The sequence below is a fragment of the Vanacampus margaritifer genome, chromosome 19, assembly GCF_051991255.1.
Source record: "Vanacampus margaritifer isolate UIUO_Vmar chromosome 19, RoL_Vmar_1.0, whole genome shotgun sequence".
NCBI classification, from domain to species: Eukaryota; Metazoa; Chordata; class Actinopteri; order Syngnathiformes; family Syngnathidae; genus Vanacampus; species Vanacampus margaritifer.
Window position 1 is genome coordinate 9,130,669 of NC_135450.1, and position 17,924 is coordinate 9,148,592.

The 17,924-nt window shown below is 39.0% G+C and overlaps 2 protein-coding genes across 6 annotated transcripts in view; one reads left to right on the forward strand and one right to left on the reverse strand.

Moving 5' to 3' along the window:
- Window positions 1–109: 109 nt before the first annotated feature.
- LOC144039741 (cytosolic 5'-nucleotidase 1A-like) lies at window positions 110–13,474 on the reverse strand. 3 transcript variants are annotated; one of them, XM_077553393.1, is made up of 7 exons: window positions 13,341–13,474; window positions 7,992–8,089; window positions 4,605–4,772; window positions 3,286–3,415; window positions 3,096–3,218; window positions 2,823–3,007; window positions 110–1,239 (listed from the first exon to the last, which is right to left on the reverse strand). In XM_077553393.1, the coding sequence occupies exons 3-7, from the start codon at window positions 4,716–4,718 to the stop codon at window positions 877–879; spliced, it is 915 nt and encodes a 304-aa protein (XP_077409519.1). In that variant the 5' UTR covers window positions 4,719–4,772; window positions 7,992–8,089; window positions 13,341–13,474; the 3' UTR covers window positions 110–876. The 3 variants fall into 3 exon arrangements, with proteins under 3 accessions (XP_077409519.1, XP_077409520.1, XP_077409518.1); XM_077553394.1 differs by lacking the exon at window positions 7,992–8,089; XM_077553392.1 differs by lacking the exons at window positions 7,992–8,089; window positions 13,341–13,474 and adding an exon at window positions 4,924–6,699.
- syt14b (synaptotagmin XIVb) overlaps window positions 5,968–17,924 on the forward strand; it is a 16,076-nt gene continuing 4,119 nt past the window's right edge. The window contains exons 1-8 of one of the 3 annotated variants that reach the window (XM_077553390.1): window positions 5,968–6,090; window positions 9,766–9,813; window positions 11,955–12,101; window positions 15,188–15,325; window positions 15,603–15,838; window positions 16,548–16,985; window positions 17,064–17,244; window positions 17,372–17,428. In XM_077553390.1, coding sequence (XP_077409516.1) covers window positions 5,991–6,090; window positions 9,766–9,813; window positions 11,955–12,101; window positions 15,188–15,325; window positions 15,603–15,838; window positions 16,548–16,985; window positions 17,064–17,244; window positions 17,372–17,428 — 1,345 coding nt within the window. In that variant the 5' untranslated portion in view covers window positions 5,968–5,990. Of the gene's footprint in view, window positions 6,091–9,765; window positions 9,814–11,954; window positions 12,102–13,322; window positions 14,139–15,187; window positions 15,326–15,602; window positions 15,839–16,547; window positions 16,986–17,063; window positions 17,245–17,371; window positions 17,429–17,924 lie in introns of those variants that run through there. The other 2 variants (XM_077553391.1, XM_077553389.1) reach the window with 2 other exon arrangements.

Sequence of the window (17,924 nt, forward strand, 5' to 3'; positions counted from 1 at the left end):
AGTAACACAATGAAAGCAGAATGTACGTTAAGTCAAAAGAATAGGAAGTGCAATGGTAAGAACAAGTATTAATAAAATAATTATATAACGTAAAATAAAAATAATGAAATTAAAGAGTGATTGATGCCTTTATTTCAAACGTGACACCAAACAAGGTAAATACCATATACAATATCAAAAAAGTCCACTTTAAGTGCTGACAGGAAGTAACAGTTAAACTCTTGGATATCATCTCATGAGTCATTATATATTCTTGAGGTAACTCTCGCACAAAAACAACAACACATTCATGCTAGAATTGAGCGAAAAGTTGTAAACAACTCACAGAGTCTGACTCTGGCAGTTATGAGTGTGCTTCTACAGCAAAGGCAGTAACGACAAAAGACGGGATCAGTGTTTCTTGTGAAAGTTCATCCATCCATCCATTTTCACTAACGTGTATCGTCATAAGGTGAGCTGGAGCCGAACTAGGCTGACTTTGGGCAAGAGGTAAGTTACACCCTGGACAGGTTGCCAAAATGATTGCCCAACAGCTGACATGGGTATTTTCAAAAATGTTAAAAAAATAAAAAAAACACTTTACCGTTGTGTGCCTCCATTCAAGATAATACAGCAGCAAAACGCAACAAAATAAATTGACTTTTTGAGTATGACACAGTATAAACTTAAGTGAAACAGTGTGTGTTGGCTGGTGAAGCACTCACTTTAAAAATACACAGTAATGCAATTTTCAAAAGTTATGAAAATATAAAATCCCTATTCGCTAACAAAAGTCTCCAGCAAACTGTAAAATTAGCGCAATGTGGTATTACATAAAGTATCTTGCTTCTTTTTTTTTTTTTTAAAAATATAACAGTGTAGCACAAATTCATTCATTCACTCCTTTTTCGGCTGCTCGATAAGTTTCCCCTTGTGGTACTTCTGTCCGATCCCGTAGGGAACATGAGCGGAGATGGTGCCCAGTTCCTTCGCCCCCTCGATGTGGAACATCTGGTCGTCGAAGTAGATGTGTGGCTTTATCTTCTGCAGCAGGGGACCTTTTGGGGCTCCGGCCAGGAAGAGAGCCTCGTCGATCTCCAGGCCCCAACTGCGAAGGGTCTTCAGCACGCGACTGCCCGAGCTGGCGGCGCTCCGAGCCGTGACCAGGAAGGTTCTAATGGGGCAATTCAAACGCTCGTTTTTGGCGTAGAACTTTCTCTGGAGCTTCCCCAAAGATTCCAGGAAGCACTTCAAGGGGCCCTAAAAACATCACAAGTTAATTGAGATGATGTAGACATCATATCGGTATTAATTGGTGACCCACCAATATGACAATTCCGATATTTGGCAGAATAAAATCCAGATTACAAATTAATTGGTCAATTAATTAAAAAAAATTAAATAAAATGAAATTTTTTGGTCCCATAAAATTTACAATAATAAAGATATAAGCACAACATTTGACTGTTGTACAGTCCTTTATTATTTGTTTAACTTCACAACAGAGAGAAAAATCTACAAAAATCGATCAATTTTTTTCATGTTATCTTTGTTTTATATTGAAATGGGTTAATCTGTAAAAAATAAAATAAAAATATATAAATAAAAACTTTTTTTTTTTTAATAATTAAATAAAAATAATTTACAGTAAAATGACTAATACGGATGATTAAATATTATAAACCCCAGTTATAATAATTTGGGATTTTTCATTATAGTTAGTTTTTATTTTGTTTTGACTTTTGTTTAATAAAATTCTGTTAGTTCGTATTAGTTTTTAGAGCGTGATTGTTATTTTTTTCAAAAATAGTTTGTTTTAGTTTAGTTCTTCTTAGTTTTTTTTTTTTTTAAACATACAGTATGTGGTATGCAAACAGAAAAAAATGTCACCAGGTATTTTGTATTAGGTAAACTACAATTTCTAAATGAATATTCAACCTTCTTTCTTCTGTACGGCCATAAGGTAATAGCGAAATAAATATATTGAAAATAAACCCCGAAATTCCATGCCTGCAATTTCTTGACAAACACAAAAATTAAGGACATTTTCACTATGATTATAGCTAGCTTTAGTTAGTTTTATAAACGTAAAATAAAATGTAGTTTCAGTTAGTTACTGATTTTTTTTAAACACTAATTTTTATTTTATTAATGTTTTTTTTTAAAGTTAAAAAAAGTTTTTGTTTTTAAACTTTGTGCCAAACAGATGCAAAATGCTCATTTCATTACATGGCGGTTGAATACAATAAATTCCAATGACGAAACTAACTACACCACCCTCAAAAAAGCTGTGTAGTTTCAACACCACCACTATTTTATTTATTACCTTATCTAATAACTAGAGCTGTCAAACGATTAATTTTTTAAATCAGATTAATCAACATCTTAGAATTCTGATTAATCGCTTAATATTAAATCACTTTTTTTTTCAAATTTGAAGAGCACCGGTTATGTGTTAATTCTTTTGACATTTAATGTTATGAGGACGTCTTCAACATCTTTTGATCCACTAAACACGCTCATCTTCCTCTTTTTCTGATCAGTTAATTACTTGCATAATTTAAAATGAAAAAAAAAAAAACTAACTTGATATTTTGACATGGCAAACATTCATTAAATGCTTTACTTTAATGCATTAAAATTATGTTTATTGCTCAAACGCAACCTGTGCTACCTTAAGCGTAGCCATCCGCTGTCACGCTAAAGGCTTTGACTATGATCAAAATTTATTTTGGGTGATTAATTAATCAATTAACGCTTTAACTTTGACAGCACTACTAATAACATGCAAAAAACATTTACGTGCAAACTGTAAGTTGTCCTTAAAGGACTAGAGAAGGTACCTGAGCAAGTGGTTTGTTCTCATATTTCTTCTCGTGCTCAAAAAAGCTGTCCAGGCCGCTCTGCTTAACGATGATCTCCGACTCATCCGAGAAGAGGACGGCGTCGCCATCGAAAGCCACCCTCAGCTGATTGTCGCACAGCTCGTTCTCAGTCTCAGGCATGAACATTGTGGCCGCGGCAATGCCTGAAGCAAAAGCATTAAAAAAAATAATTATACGCAAAAAATAAGTGAATATACATTAAGAGTAATGTCATATTGTGGCATCACATGCCTTCGTCGATGGCCTCTGTGACCTTCTCGGCATCCTTGGAGAGATACAGATTGGTCATGTACGCTTTCAGGTAGCCGATTGGACTTTGCCCTCCAGTCATACAAAACCTCTCAATGGTCAAATCTGAAAGAAAGTCCCATTGAAGAGTTGTTAGAAGGCCAATGCTCTTAAAAAGCAAAAGTAAGCATACCATAATGATTGATGCTGTTGATGAGGCGCACTCCGACTTGAGCGTGATTGTTAGTCATGAGGACAATGTCGAACAACTCCTCGCTCTCCGGGTAAAGATCCCTCAGCCGAGAGTTCACCGTCATCAGTGCCTGCGTATTGAGGGAGCATGATGATGATTTTTTTTTTTTTAAGTTTATGTGCTGATAGGTTAAAAAAAACAATATTGAGACACCGTATGATTTTCTAAAATAGTTTAACTTGCATTATATTTTAACTTAATAAAACACATTGTAAACAACATATTTCAACACAGAAAAAAAAAGCAAGAAAATATTGTACGTCTTGTAGTTTTTCTTGTGTGTGTTAAGGGGCTGCTGACTTTGTTTGCACTTACATTAAGCTATTTGTCACTCCCAGTTGATGTTAACTTTAAAACTGACCAAAACTTAATGTCGAACTTCCACCATCTTAATGCTAGCATATAATGTGAAACACCATATATGGGCTAATGGAAATTAGCATACATGTTACAGTAATTATAACACTTCAAAGAACTGCTACTGCATACACAAAAGGAGCAGCAACATTTAAAAAGAGATTCTCTCTGCTCCGTGTGAACAACGGTTATTACTGTACCTCAGTTGGGGACCTTCTCTGCCTCTTCTTCTTGCTTTCAATTATGCTGCATCTACATCTAGTAGGCCAGTCAGACATTGTTATGTGTCTGGTGTGCTTTGTTGAATATGTCACACATCATAAGGGGACGTTCACATTCTGAAACTGTACTGAGCCCGATTGCTATATTCTACATGCAACTTCCTGATGTTTCACAAACAAGACATTTCAAAAATGTGCTTTGGAAAGAGAACAAACACAAAGTCGCAGAAAAGTCTCTGATTAGCACCGTCATTTTAACACTCATCAAAGATGTAGAGACACTCACGCATCATTCTAAACACCGATATGTGATATTTTGATGACAGTGGTGGACCTTGAATTTCAGGTTGACATGAGTTGGATGGAAACCTGTGGTTGAATTTTTGTGACTGAACCTTCCTGACAACCTTATTCACCTCTTACCAGTCCTTGGGCCGCGTCCTGTCATTTTGGGAACGTAAAGTTGTGGCTGATTTGTTACAACTTAACATGGTGTACACATTTCTTAATGTAATTGAGTTAAGAAGTCGACCAACATCACAAAGTGGATTCAAATTTGGATGGTCCTGGTCCTACAGTGTGTCAACAAGCCTTGAGACCAAGTGAAGTATTTCAAACGCCACACCCTGCAAAGCAAGTACCCTGCAGAGGGCTTGCTGTCAAATATGCCTGCCAGCTCACCTTGACGAATGGGAAAGCAGCTCCCGGCTTCAGAGGCTCATTCTCGTGTTCGACCTGATAGGCTACGTAGTTTTCCACTCCTTCCTTTTCGTAGATGAGCCTCTCCGCCACCATGTTGAAGAGGGTCCGGGAAGACACGGCGATGGTGACAGCATACCTGGGTTTAGGCTGGGGAGGCACGGACACCAGTAAAATAAAAAATAAATAAAGATGATATATTCCAAAACAAAATTGGAACTTATTTAGTTTTCCGACTTAAAAGCTCTAATATAACAAATACGCGATGTTAAAACTCTAGCATCCAAATTGTTATACATACCGGTCTCGGTTTGTTTGTTTTGAGTTGTTCAAAAAACGCTTTGGCCGCCGCCCAGTCGTTCTCTTCCGCGTTGTCCTCCACTTGATTTGACTCGTTTATCTTTATATCACTCATTTTCTAAAAAAGTTCAAATATATCTTTGCTTTGCTAGAGAGCGTGGAGGAAAAGTCCGACCAAAGTAGGAGCAACTGGGGGGAAAAGAAAAAAGCAACAACCTAAAGTTGGCGGAAGTGTAACAAAAGTGGAGTGGGTGTGTCGAAGTGCTGACGTCACCAGGCTGCGCGTTCTTGTGCCACCGGAAGTGGACGCCCCCTTCTTATGGACTTCAACATATATATTTAGTTTACTGTATTTTAAAATATGTCCAGAAGATCGAATGATAGAACACCCACTGACAATCTTGTAACAATTTAAATACACAATTGACTAAAATATCTCACTGTCCAAACATTTGTCCAGTATTTTATTATTATATTCTTGATTATATTATATTATATTATATTATAGTCTTAGTTTTTACGTGCCTTAAAGTCAAGTATTGGAACAGTTAAGGTACTGTCAAATTATTGTTGTTTATCAAAATATGAATATGAAAGTAGAGATCAACATTTCACTGGTAATAACCAAGGAACAGACATTGAATGGGTAAATCAAGGAAAACAAAGTGTCCAAAATATTTTCAGAAATATAGCGGAAAAAGAGAGAAAAAATGCCAAGCTGCAAATATGCAGGGGTCGACTATTAAAATTTTGAGTGGTAGATTTTTTATGAAAAATCTACAAAATTGAGTTCACACACTTAATATTGGTTTCTTGTTTTGTGCCATCCTTTATTTATTTTTTGACAAGAGAGCCCTTTGCACCGGAGGAAAAAAAATACAGTATGGTTAGAAGTGCATGTGGCCCCACTAGAAGTAGGCTGCTGCAGAAAAATTGCTCCCAAAGACCCCCTCCCAAGCCAGCATTGAAGTTGCCCATCCCTGCATGGTCTACTTTATCAGTACAGTGGTCTGGTGCAGTGCATTTATCATATTGCACAATATAAGACAGTGTGTATGTATCTTACGCATGAATGACCTCCGTGTTTACAAGAAGACCAACCCGTCCCCCCTCCCCTCCCTCACACTTGGTAGAGTCCGACCGGGACGGAGCATCATGGCGGTGGACGGTAAGCATTCGCTCTCAGGTGTTCTGTTGGGGGGGTGGCGACGGGGGCGGGGGAGACTCGTGAAACTTTACTGCGGGTCGCAGTGACGTCCTCGTTTGAAGGCACATTAATGGTGTTGTTGTTGTTTTTAAAACAGGGGTGGATCGTTTTGGGAAGGGTGGTGGATTTCGCGAGGTGCTGCATGGTGCTGATGAATGTTACAATCCCATCACGGGATGCGCTCGCAAGTCACGATGGAGTGGTGCGTTCAGGTGGATCCAGTCACGTTTGTAACAAAAACGGAACGAAGGCACACTTTAAACCGATTATTGTTGATAATTGTATACACTTGAGCCCAAATTGACGTGGGTTTAAGGCGTGCTGCACTATCACGTGTCGAACACTTTTGTTTTGCTGCTACTATGTTGATTAGCGGATGAAAATAGGGATTGTGGACGGGTTGTTTTCGTCGCTGAATTGTACGTACATAGGACGTGACCCACATGATGAGTCCACGCCGCGGTCCTCTTAAAAAAAAGAAGCTTCAATGGGATGAGTGGAGTGGCACGTGCCTTCCACTATCCCATTGTGGACTTGGCGTCACGTGTTATGTGTGCAGCATGAATGTTTACACCTGAACAAGATGTGCACGTTCACTATTTGTATGTGATATGCACAGATGTTATGTTATGTATATTGAAGAATAAAAGCTGTTTTAAAAACTAAACAAAAACACGTATGGACAAAAAAATTCTACAGCGTACATTATGTTCTATGTACAAACTCGTCTAAACACGGCATTCTGATTAATATCGCGTTTGTGGAATATGAATTAGGCAGTAGAATCGACCCGTTCTCTGAAGGCGGCCATTTTGTCACTTGCTGTCGACTGAAAATGACATCACAGTCGCTCAGGTAACGACCAATCACGGCTCGCCTGTTTTCTGAGTTTGGTCATGTGATGTTCGCAAGCTGAGCAAACTGGATAGCAAATGACATTTGATACGGCTTGAAAATAGGAAATACACAATACATATTTTACATAATGAATGTACATAACGTTAGATGATATTTAATACCGAACGTTTACAACATGCAACATGTCTTTGAGGTTTAATTTATCTGAGTTGTTGAGCTTCAGTACTGCTGTTGTTGTGTTTGGCAACAAATGGTTCAGCAGTTAATTTTCGTGCGTGTGTGTGTGTGTGTAAATGATAGTGCCTCTGGACTGCAGTAATTACAGTAACTGCCCATATTTCTGCCAATGGGAAAGTGAGGTGTTTTGACTGCGAGGGTATTAATACATATTTAAAACATACCGTAGCTCAATTGGCTTGACTACCTTCGCCTAATGTAAATGCTGCTTTAAGTACAATTCATAATCATTCATTGTAATATGGCCTTAGAATGAAAATACATATAGAAATGCTAACATTCTATAAAGGTGTAGAAACAGAACTGAGTTCACTGTTGCATCATATTACGTCCGCGGCTAATCTCTCCATCATCCATTTTGTACAAGCCTGCGTGAAAATGATTTCCTATTGCCTCTCATAAGACGCGCGACTTAAAAGTGGTGCTCTGCGTTTTGCTGATTGCGACACTTTTTTGGCGTCGGCAAGCTTTTGGCCTGTGGATGAACTGCCTGCAGAGAGTTTTAAGTGATTGGGTCTGAGTGATTCTGTCAACTGTGCGACAAAAAAACAAATCGGCTTCTATTTGGGCCTCAATTTGTTCTGATTCATCTCCTCACAACGCTTCCGCTAAATGTGAGGCTGTGGTGTTCGCTTGGGGTCATTCAAAAGCAAACTCCTTTTAAGCCCTAACAGCACTCCTCATTACCATATAATCATTTGAAATGTGTTTTCTTGAATATGATCAGGGCACCCCAAAAATCAGTATGATACGAAATGACTATGTACCTTTTCTCACAGCTAGAGGGCGTTCTTGTGCCTGTGTAGGCGCTAAAGTCAGGGGTCATCAACATGAAGCCTCCAAGGAACACCTAAGTAGCTGGGGCCTGTTTTAAAAAATAAATAAATAAATAAACATTGGAGTATAATAAATAAAAAAAATGTTGCTATGATAAAAAATGTAAAAGTATTCTGAGATTAATGTAGTAATTTCATTATTTATCACTACAACATTTAATACGAGAGTGCTAGGCTAGTATTGAGAATAAAGGTCAGAATTTAGAGAGAAAAAGTTCAAGTATTTACTAATGACAAAGTAATTTTAGGAGAAGAATGTTGAACATTTTGCTATTAAATAGACAGTGTGTAGGTTTTTTTTCTTCAATTTTCAATCATTTAAAAAACACTATTAACTCATTCACTGCCATTGACGGCTATAGACGTCAAAAATTTATTTGAACTATTTCTATTAGTTTAACATTTTTTCCACTTTTGTTAATAAGAGTATGAAAACCTAGATTTTTTTTAATTGTACATTTAGAACAGATATAAAATCTGTGATTAATCGTGCATTAACTAGTGAAGTCATGTGATTAATTACAATAAAAAAAAAAAATTGCACGACGCCCCTAATTTTTAATCTTTTGTTTTTTTAAATCGTGTCATGCAATTAACTTTTTTTTAATTCTAATTAATCACATGACTTCAATAGTAAAAACATGTTAAACTAATAGAAATAGTTAAAATTATTATTTTTTGTCTATAGCCGTCAACGGCAGTTAATTTCAATAATAAATTGTTGAAAAAATATGTTCTATCAAATCAACATACATTTTAAAAAAAAAATGTAATAGTAGGTCTAGTAATCCCTACCCAAAGGAGAAGAACTTCACAAATGTAGAAATTGGTGGTAGGCTTGTGAAGTGTGGTCTCTCTGAGGAACTGTAGTGCGCATGCTTCAAAATGCACACGTTTGGAACTTAGGTCATTGCATTCTATTAGTTCACCACTTGATGGCACTAAATTCTACACACTGTCCCTTAAAAAAAAAAGTTTAAAACTTTGTGAATGAAGTAGGACATTCGCGATAAAATGCAAACTGACACATTGAAATCACATTGTGTCAAGATTTAACATCAACAAGGAATGTATAAAAAAGTAAAACACATTTACTTCCTTAATCTCTTTTATGGGTCCTTCAAAGCGCAAACTAATTTCCAGTTCATCACTTTCATGCAAGGTGGCATGAACATCTGTCAGGTCCGCTAATTTAACTCATTCACTGCCATTGACGTCAAAAATTCATTTGAACTATTTCTATTAGTTTAACATTTTTTCCACTTTTGTTAACAAGAGTATGAAAACCTAGAATTTTTTTTATTGGACATTTAGAACAGATATAAAATTTGTGATTAATCGTGAGTTAACTATTGAAGTCATGCGATTAATTACAATTAAAAATTGTAATCGCTTGACGCGATTAAAGAAAAGATTATTAAAAATTAGGAGTGACAGGCGATCATTTTTTTTAACCGTAATTAATTGCATGACTTCGTGAGTTAACTCACAATTAATCATACATTTTATATCTGTTCTAAATGTACAATAAAACATTCTAGGTTTTCATACTCATTAACAAAAATGAAAAAAAAAAAAGTTAAACTAATAGAAATAGTTAAAATGAATATTTGACGTCTATAACCGTCAATGGCAGTGAATGAGTTAAGCATGAACGTATGCTTGGACTGCATATGCGATCCCAATTGTTATTTTCTTTCACCAGGGGGCGGGAGGAACTGCGGTGTGCACGAGCTCATCTGCGCACGACGAGGTAACGCCAAGTCGATATGTTCCTCTATGTGTTGGCACACTTTTGATTTTGCAGTTTGTTCCTTTGAGATGTTGCTGAATTATGAACGACGCATCAAGTTTACGTCCACTCCAGCAAAAGAAGGCGGCAACGTGTTCATGGTTTATTCAGAGTGGAGGCTTTTTGTATCTGAGGGCCATGTGTAAGCAAGCATGACCTCCTTTTTAAACAAGCACATCTTATTTGACTGCACCATTGAAGAAAACAATTAATATTAATCAAATTAGCAGAAATTGTGTGGGAATTTTTATAATCACTCATTGAAAATACAACTTTATTCTCGTAAGACAATATGACTTTTTCTCCATAAAAATATTTATGGTATATTTTTTATGAAACACTATATCAATAAATAAACATTTATATAAAAAAAAAAAATAGCCTACTGTCCGACCGAAATGAAGCATTATTTTTTCCTTTTACAAATTGCAGCCTTTTAGCAATATCAGTTTTAATTTGATTCATTGTTCATCCCTGGCTATTATACAACTTATATTGGATATTTAATCGTCTAAGAAAGAAGTTTTGTCTTTGTTACAAATAATAAGTGTTGCATTAAAACAAGAAAGAAAAGATTGGTAGTTTCTAAGTTTGGCTCCCTCCACATCTCCACTTTCCAGTGCCAAGAGGTCACCTTACCTCAGGGCTTTAAATTATTCAGCCATTGTTGACATTTGCAGAGCGTTGCCATATACAATATGGCTACGAGCTTGCGACATGTTTACACTATATTTCCTTTAATAGATAGCAGAGAGGTCGGCTGTTTTAGCATTTCCTAAAAAAGAAGAACTTTCTTTGTCCTTTACTATCTCGTACAGCAGACTGGAGGAGCTTGTTAGGAAATTGTGACTTGAAAGAGGATATTCAGATGGTAAGACGACAGCAGCAGAGGCGTCTTTATCTCTTTGGATTTCAACTTCTGACACGTGTGCAAATATGTCAAGGAGAAAATGCACTTTAAATGTATAAAATTTGGACATAATGCATGATGCGGCATGGTGCGCTAGTGATTAGCACGTCTGCCTCAGTGGAGAGATTCTGGGTTTGAATTTTGGTTCATCGAACCTTTCTTCCTCTTTCCAAAAAATGTGTATGATAGATTAATGGAAGGCACTATGTGTCTATATGTGCGAATGTTTTTTTTCTTACTGTGCATGTGACCTGGCTGGCGACCAATCAAGGGTGTCCCCTAGGGGTGGGAATCTTTGAATGTCCCACGATTCGATTCAATTCCGATTTTTGGGTCTGCGATTCGATTCAGAATCGATTTTCGATTAGGAATGATTTTTTTATTCAAAATGATTTGATTGACAATGATTTTTGCTTCAATCTATAGATGTGCAAGGAATCGTAATGATCTACTCCAGTCGGACTCGCTAATGCTAATTAGCGCGCTACTCGCGGCACTTTTATCACTCCACGCTGCAAAAAAAACTAACTTTTATTGGAATAACATGATCGTGACTTTTTCCTTCTACTCTCTAATGTGGCTACAACCTAACAGTGTATTAGACCGCGTGGAACCACACTGCCCCTCAGTGGACAAACCGGGTACAACATGAACAGCGCTCTCAATAAAGGCAAGACAGTATAAAATCATTTAAATAAAATCGATTTTGGGACATTTAAAATCGATTCTGAATCGTACTAAATGAGAATTGCGATTCTTAAGATTTTATGGCACACCCCTAGTGTCCCCTGCCTCTGGTGTGCAGTCAGCTGGGATGAGCTCCAGCTCAAGTGCTGTCGAAAACGGACGGCTGGATGGGATTTGAATTGTATTAACCTTTGTATGACTTTGTACTAAATGTGTGAGAAGCAGACTGATTAACGAAGGCGTACTGCGGTGCTAGAGAGTTAACTAGGTCTACAATGCAGTCAGGCTCTCATAAAAATAGCACAGGCATGATTGCATGCACCACGACTGGCCTACATACAGAGCTGCTGCGCCTTAGAAGGGGAGAGAACACCGATTGCTGCGGCAGTCCTGACTAGGACGTTTGCCTTTATTATTTACATTTTGTAAACTTGCTCATTAAGCCCTTAAATAAATCACACACTTTCCCTTCCCATTTGTCCCCTTGTGCTTATCTCCTCCTCAGTGTCTCCCGAGCTTGTGGGTGTCCTGTCCTCCATCGCTGCCTTCATGGCACTGATGGCTCTGTTTTTTCTTTACCTCAGCAACAAACTGTCAGTGGACACTCCTGACGCGGTGCCGCATCTTAGTGCTTATCAGAACAACGACACAGGTAACACACAGCAGTGCCTGCAGCGCAACGGCCGCATTTTCACATTCTAGACACATTTGGATGATTGATTTTATACTGTGGTTGGTTGAAAGATAAGTCGATACACGGTTGCTTCCTTCCTTATAATCTCTGTTGTAGTTTATCCTGTTTGATTTAATTGAGAGGAATAAAAAACTATAAAACTGAAGAAGAAGAAGAAAACTAACTGAAACGGCATCTTACGTTTTGAAAACTAATTAAAACTAACTATAAATAACAGCAAAAACGACCTTTGTTTTCTTCTTTGTCAATTTATATCATACCTGAGTTTTCGGAGTTCATTTAAAAAAAAAAAAAAATCAGTTTTACTGTATGTCCGTAGAGAAGGTCAAAACAGTTGTTGGAGAATTATACTTCACTTCAAATTATTACAAAATGCTATTATACTTTGCACTTGATGAATACTCCTTGTATTTAAAAAAAGAAGAAGCTAAAACTAATAACTAAACTAAAACAAACAAAACTGCTTTCAAAACTAATCAGAACTAACCGAATTTTAGAAAAACAAAAGTCAAAACTAAAAATATGAACTAAAAATAAAATAAAAACGAACTATAATGAAAAATCCAAAACTATTATAAGTCAATTGGTAATTTTTTCCCCTTGAGTTGTGAGGAAAAAAACTACTGAAATAATTAAATACAATTTATTGAAATGCACCTACAACAGTCATTGTCCAAGTACTTTTGAACCTAACTGATTCACTGCCATTGACGGCTATAGACGTCAAACAATCATTTGAACTTTTTCTTTTAGTTTAACATTTTTTTTCCCACTTTTGTTAACAAGAGTATGAACATTTAATTATTAATCATGTGATTAATTACAATAAAAAAAATTAATCGCCCAACGCCCCTAATTTTAAGTAATCTTTTTTAAATCACGTCAGGCGATTAAAGTTTTTAATTGTAATTAATCGCATGATTTCAATAGTTAACTCACGATTAATCACAAATTTTATATCTGTTATAAATGTCCAATAAAAAAATTTCTAGGTTTCCATACTCTTGCTAACAAAAGTGGAAAAAATGTCAAACTAATTGAAATAGTTACAATGATTTTTTTTTACCTTTATAGCCGTCAATGGGACTAAGTGTCTTAGTGCACATGAGAGGTGAGAGGTCATGGTGCGTCCCATGTCGCTGCCGCTCCCTCCATCTAACAACCGCTTGTCCGTGTCAGTGCCGGTGATGAGCTAACCTGGGGACCCCTGCGGCGAGATGGCCTTCTTCAAAAGCTTCCAGCAGAACCTCCCGTCCGTCAACATTTCCTCCATCTTGGACTCGGTCAGCAGCAAAGTGGACGACCTGGCCAACGCCGTCAGCGACGTCACGTACGCCGTCAGCGACCAGCTGACCGAGCAGGTCAACACCATCATCAACAAGGTCCAGGAGGACGAGGACGGAGAGCAGGAGTCGGCGCAGACGTCCGTCGCGCAGGACGGGAAAACTGGGGGTCGAAGCGTGCGGGCGGAAACGACGAGTTCTGGCTCAAAACATAAACAAAGTAGCAACGCGGCTGAGGCGGACTGCGTGCAAAGCCAGCTGGAGTGGGAATGGAGGGACGGATGCTGGCGGGTGAAAAAGACGGAAGCCGAGTTAGCGGAGGAAGAGAGGAGGAAGAAGGAAGAGAAAGAGCTGTTGGAGGAGAGGGAGCAGAGGAGGAAAGAAAGAAGGGAGAAGCGCTTGGAGAAGGCCGCCTTGACTCCCAAACACGAGGAAGGACCGGAAGAGGACACAGAAGCCGAGGAATTTCAAAAAGAAGCGCCTGACGAACCTCCTCCATCATCGGACCCTGAAAATGAAAGAAGGTTATCTGAACAGGAGGAGGAAAAGAACGAGCAAGATGAAGAGAGAGAAGGCGACGACGAGGAGATGCCGGATACCTCCAAAGCTAAAGTGAAAAAGAAAAAGAAGGAGAAAGCAGCTAAGAAAGCAGAGAAAGAATCAAAGGAGGAGAAAGGCAAAAAGCGCAAGAAGAAAGACAAAAGCAAACAAGGTTAGATGGTGTGCTGCTTGGTTGCTTTCAACCTTCCGTCCTTTAAATTCACTTTCCTGGACTGGATGTGGTCACTCTATCACGTTTCGATCACTTCCGGACTCTCGGTGGTGGTCTTTCATTTTGAGGGCCAGGGCCTGCAAGGCTTTCTCTGCTGTCTATTCTCTTCATTTTGTAGCGTTTCGCTTGCCTCCGCTGCTTCAACATGTTTTTGTGGATGTTTGACTTTTCGCCCAATCAGAGTTCACCTTATAATGTGTTTCCACGTCAATCTAATCTGCTCAGGCCTTTCAGAATCAGAAGTGCTGGTCAGTTTAACGAGAGCTATATTGGCAAATGTTACCGTATCTTTAACCAATCAGATCTCAAATCCTCCTCAATCAGCAACATTTTTCTGTCCACAGATTGGTTGGAACTTGGAAGCCAAGTTCGACTAGATAAATATTGATTCTGAACTGCTCCGGGTGATGTATTGCGTTAATAATCATGATATTGTGGGGATGTTGGTAATATATTAAAAAAAAAAAAGCTCACTAAATTGTTAAAAAATATCTTATTGTGAAAAAAAATAATCACAATTAGTTTTGTACATAATAACAGCAGTGACAAAGAAATATGCTTGGCCAATGGCCAGTCATTATATTGTCATGTGCTCAGTGGCGCAAAGTATCATGGTCTATGTAGTTTAGAATCTTGTGTTTGGCTAAAGCGGGCGAAAAGTAATGTTTTTTTGGCGGAGATTTTCAAGAATATTTTTTGGTATGATTTATGGGGGACAAAACATGCCTAATTAAAATTAAAGAGGGTGTTAGAACTTCACAAATGGAATACAACCTTTTTTTTTATAGACATTCTGCTTTTAATATCGTGACATGACAACGAATATATCGTGGACATTTTTATATCTCAATATCGTGATATTGCTGGTATTGTTACACACCTAGTATTTCGACAGTTCCCATGATTGCATAACGATGGTGGTGAACACTGACCATACACTGATCATGAGACAAAGATTTTTTTTTTTTGTTGCCTGTGTGTTTTAACAGAGGCGGTTTTGACAGACAGCGAGGAGGACAGAGACCCAGAGCCTGTTGTCCAGTCCAACGTGACCACAGTGTGCAGCATTGCAAACAAGGAGGTGACAGGACAGGAAGGCTACAACAGTGAGGCCTCAAGTGAATATGGTGAGTGTCCCTTTAACATGTATGTTATGTTGTTTATGTTGTTACCAGCAAGACTTTTCCAAATTGAAGGTTGGCTCTTAATGGGGAAGTGTGATGCTAGGAAAAACATATTTTAGCATAAGGCTGAAAAGAACAAGCAGATTTCATGCAAGTACATAATAGTTATAACCCCATTGCCTGAATTTTGAATGAGACTTGGTTTGGTGAAACAGTTGAGTGTGGAATGACATGTCACTCACCTCACTTTGACATCTCTATGTGTGGGTGATGAAAGCAGCCAGCAGCATCCAGAAGATAAAGAAAGCGCCTTCGCTCACGGAGGGCCAGCCTCCTCCCTACCAGGACCGGGTCTCGGTGGCCCGCGTGTCCTCCTCCCGCTCTCGAGTCCGCCGGGGGTCGTCCACTCAGCGCTGCTCCAGTGAGGCCAGTGTGGACCAGGACACGGAGAGCTACCTCAATAAAGGTTGCGAGGAGGACATACCTAGTGACAGCACCGCTGTGGTGGGGCCTGAGGTGAGCGGAAGGTTCGCAGTCAGGGTACTAGCTAGCTCCCTAGCAGGTAAACGAGCACCATGGGAGCTAGCTAGGGAGCTAGCTAGCTAGCACCTGGGGCTAAAGCCAAACTGTAGTTTCTTTCTGGACCTAGATTTGCCACCTCTGAAGGTTCCTTTGAAAAAGCACATGGCACATTTTAATGTAATTTAAAAAACTTTTTTTTTTAATTAATTGCTGTAATTCTCAATCCTGAATGTTATTTTTAGAACAGCTCTAGTCCACTGCTCCCTAGCAGGTAAACAAGTACCATGGGAGCTAGCTAGCTAGCTAGCACCTGGGGCTAAAGCCAAACTGTGGCAAGGTTTTTCTTTCTGAATCTGGATTTGCCACCTCTGAAGGTTCCTTTGAAAAAGCACATGGTACATTTTAATGTACTTTTATTTTTATTTTTTTTTAAATAAATTGCTGTAATTCTCCATCCTGAATGTTATTTTTAGAACAGCTCTAGTCCACTGCTCCCTAGCAGGTAAACGAGTACCATGGGAGCTAGCTTGCTAGCTAGCACCTGGGGCTAAAGCCAAACTGTGGCAAGGTTTTTCTTTCTGAATCTGGATTTGCCACCTCTGAAGGTTCCTTTGAAAAAGCACATGGCACATTTTAATGTACTTTTATTATTATTATTTTTTTATAAATTGCTGTAATTCTCCATCCTGAATGTTATTTTTAGGACAGCTCTGGTCCACTGCTCCCGTCAGCCTACGAGCCGGAGCCCCTTGCCAAGTACGGCACGCTGGACGTGGCCTTCGAGTACGACTCCAACGAGCAGTGGCTTGCCGTCACGGTTACCGCGGCGACGGACATCCCCGCCCTCAAACAGACGGGCAACATCTCGTGGCAGGTCCACCTCGTCCTGCTTCCCACCAAGAAGCAGCGGGCCAAGACGGGCGTCCAGAAGGGCCCGTGTCCGGTCTTCACCGAGACGTTCAAGTTCCCCAGAGTGGAACAGGAGGCGCTGAGCGACTGCGCCGTTCGATTCCGCCTGTACAGCATCAGGAGGATGAAAAAGGAGAAGGTCCTGGGAGAGAAGGTGTTCCACCTCACAAAGCTCAACCTGCAGGGGAAAATTGCTTTGCCTGTCACCCTGGAGCCCGGCTCGGAACTTACAGTGAGTTCATATAAGCACATTTTGTCTGAAAGGAAAGCTGTTTGATAATTTTTTTTAATCTTTCCATATCTTTGTCAGGGTTGCGGCTCGATGGTGAGCGTGTCCCGCAGCGCAGGGGCCGTGTCCTATCGCTCCACCGAAGACTCGTCCTCGCCGGAGATTCTCCTGGGGCTCGTGTACAACTCGGCCACGGGACATCTGTCGGCGGAAGTGATCCAAGGGAGCCACTTTAAAAGCACGCCGTCCGATAAACCCGTCAGTAAGTAAAGCAGCTTCTCGTGCTTGGATTGTTGACGTGACATTCTTTGAAACGCTTGCAACCTTTTTGACTCTGTGTGCTACTTTTCACCTCTGCCTGTCCTTGTTTCCAATCTTGCGTGCCATAGATGGTCTGTTTTGTTGTATAAAGCATTTCGTGGGGGGTCAGCTTTATATCATGAGAGGTAAGAACCTATGTGATTAATATCTACCATTATTGAATAATGGCTGTACAGACTAGTTTTTTTATTTTTTATTATACAAGCTTAAATTACTTGGATCATTGAGCCATTTTCAGCAGTAAAATGTGATAACTTCATCATTTTCATAAACAATTTATACCTTTCAAATCAAAAATTTCCACTTGCTGTCGAGTGAAGATGACATCACCTGTGCCGAGGAAGTGGGTAACACCAATCATGGCTCAGTTTGCTGACCAAACCCAGAAAACAGGTGAGCCATGATTGGTCCTTACCTACATCTTCAGACGACAGCAAGTGGAAACATGTGTTTTTAAAGGTATTAATTGTACAAGAAAAATAATGTAGTTATCAAATTCATTCTGGACAAAATATTAACTTTTTACTGCTGAAAATGGCTCAATGAGTCATGCATCCCTTTGACATCGACTAAACACGGTTAAGTGTCAATAAATTAAAATGTGATAGAATTAGAAACGGA

Excerpts from the sequence above, each read along its gene's own strand:
- LOC144039741 (XM_077553392.1), bottom strand. The coding sequence starts at position 5,037 with ATGAGTGATATAAAGATAAACGAGTCAAATCAAGTGGAGGACAACGCG. Across the intron at positions 4,773-4,923 it reads AAACAAACAAACCGAGACCG|CCTAAACCCAGGTATGCTGT; the intron begins GTATGTATAACA and ends GTGCCTCCCCAG. Across the intron at positions 3,219-3,285 it reads CAACAGCATCAATCATTATG|ATTTGACCATTGAGAGGTTT; the intron begins GTATGCTTACTT and ends ACTTTCTTTCAG.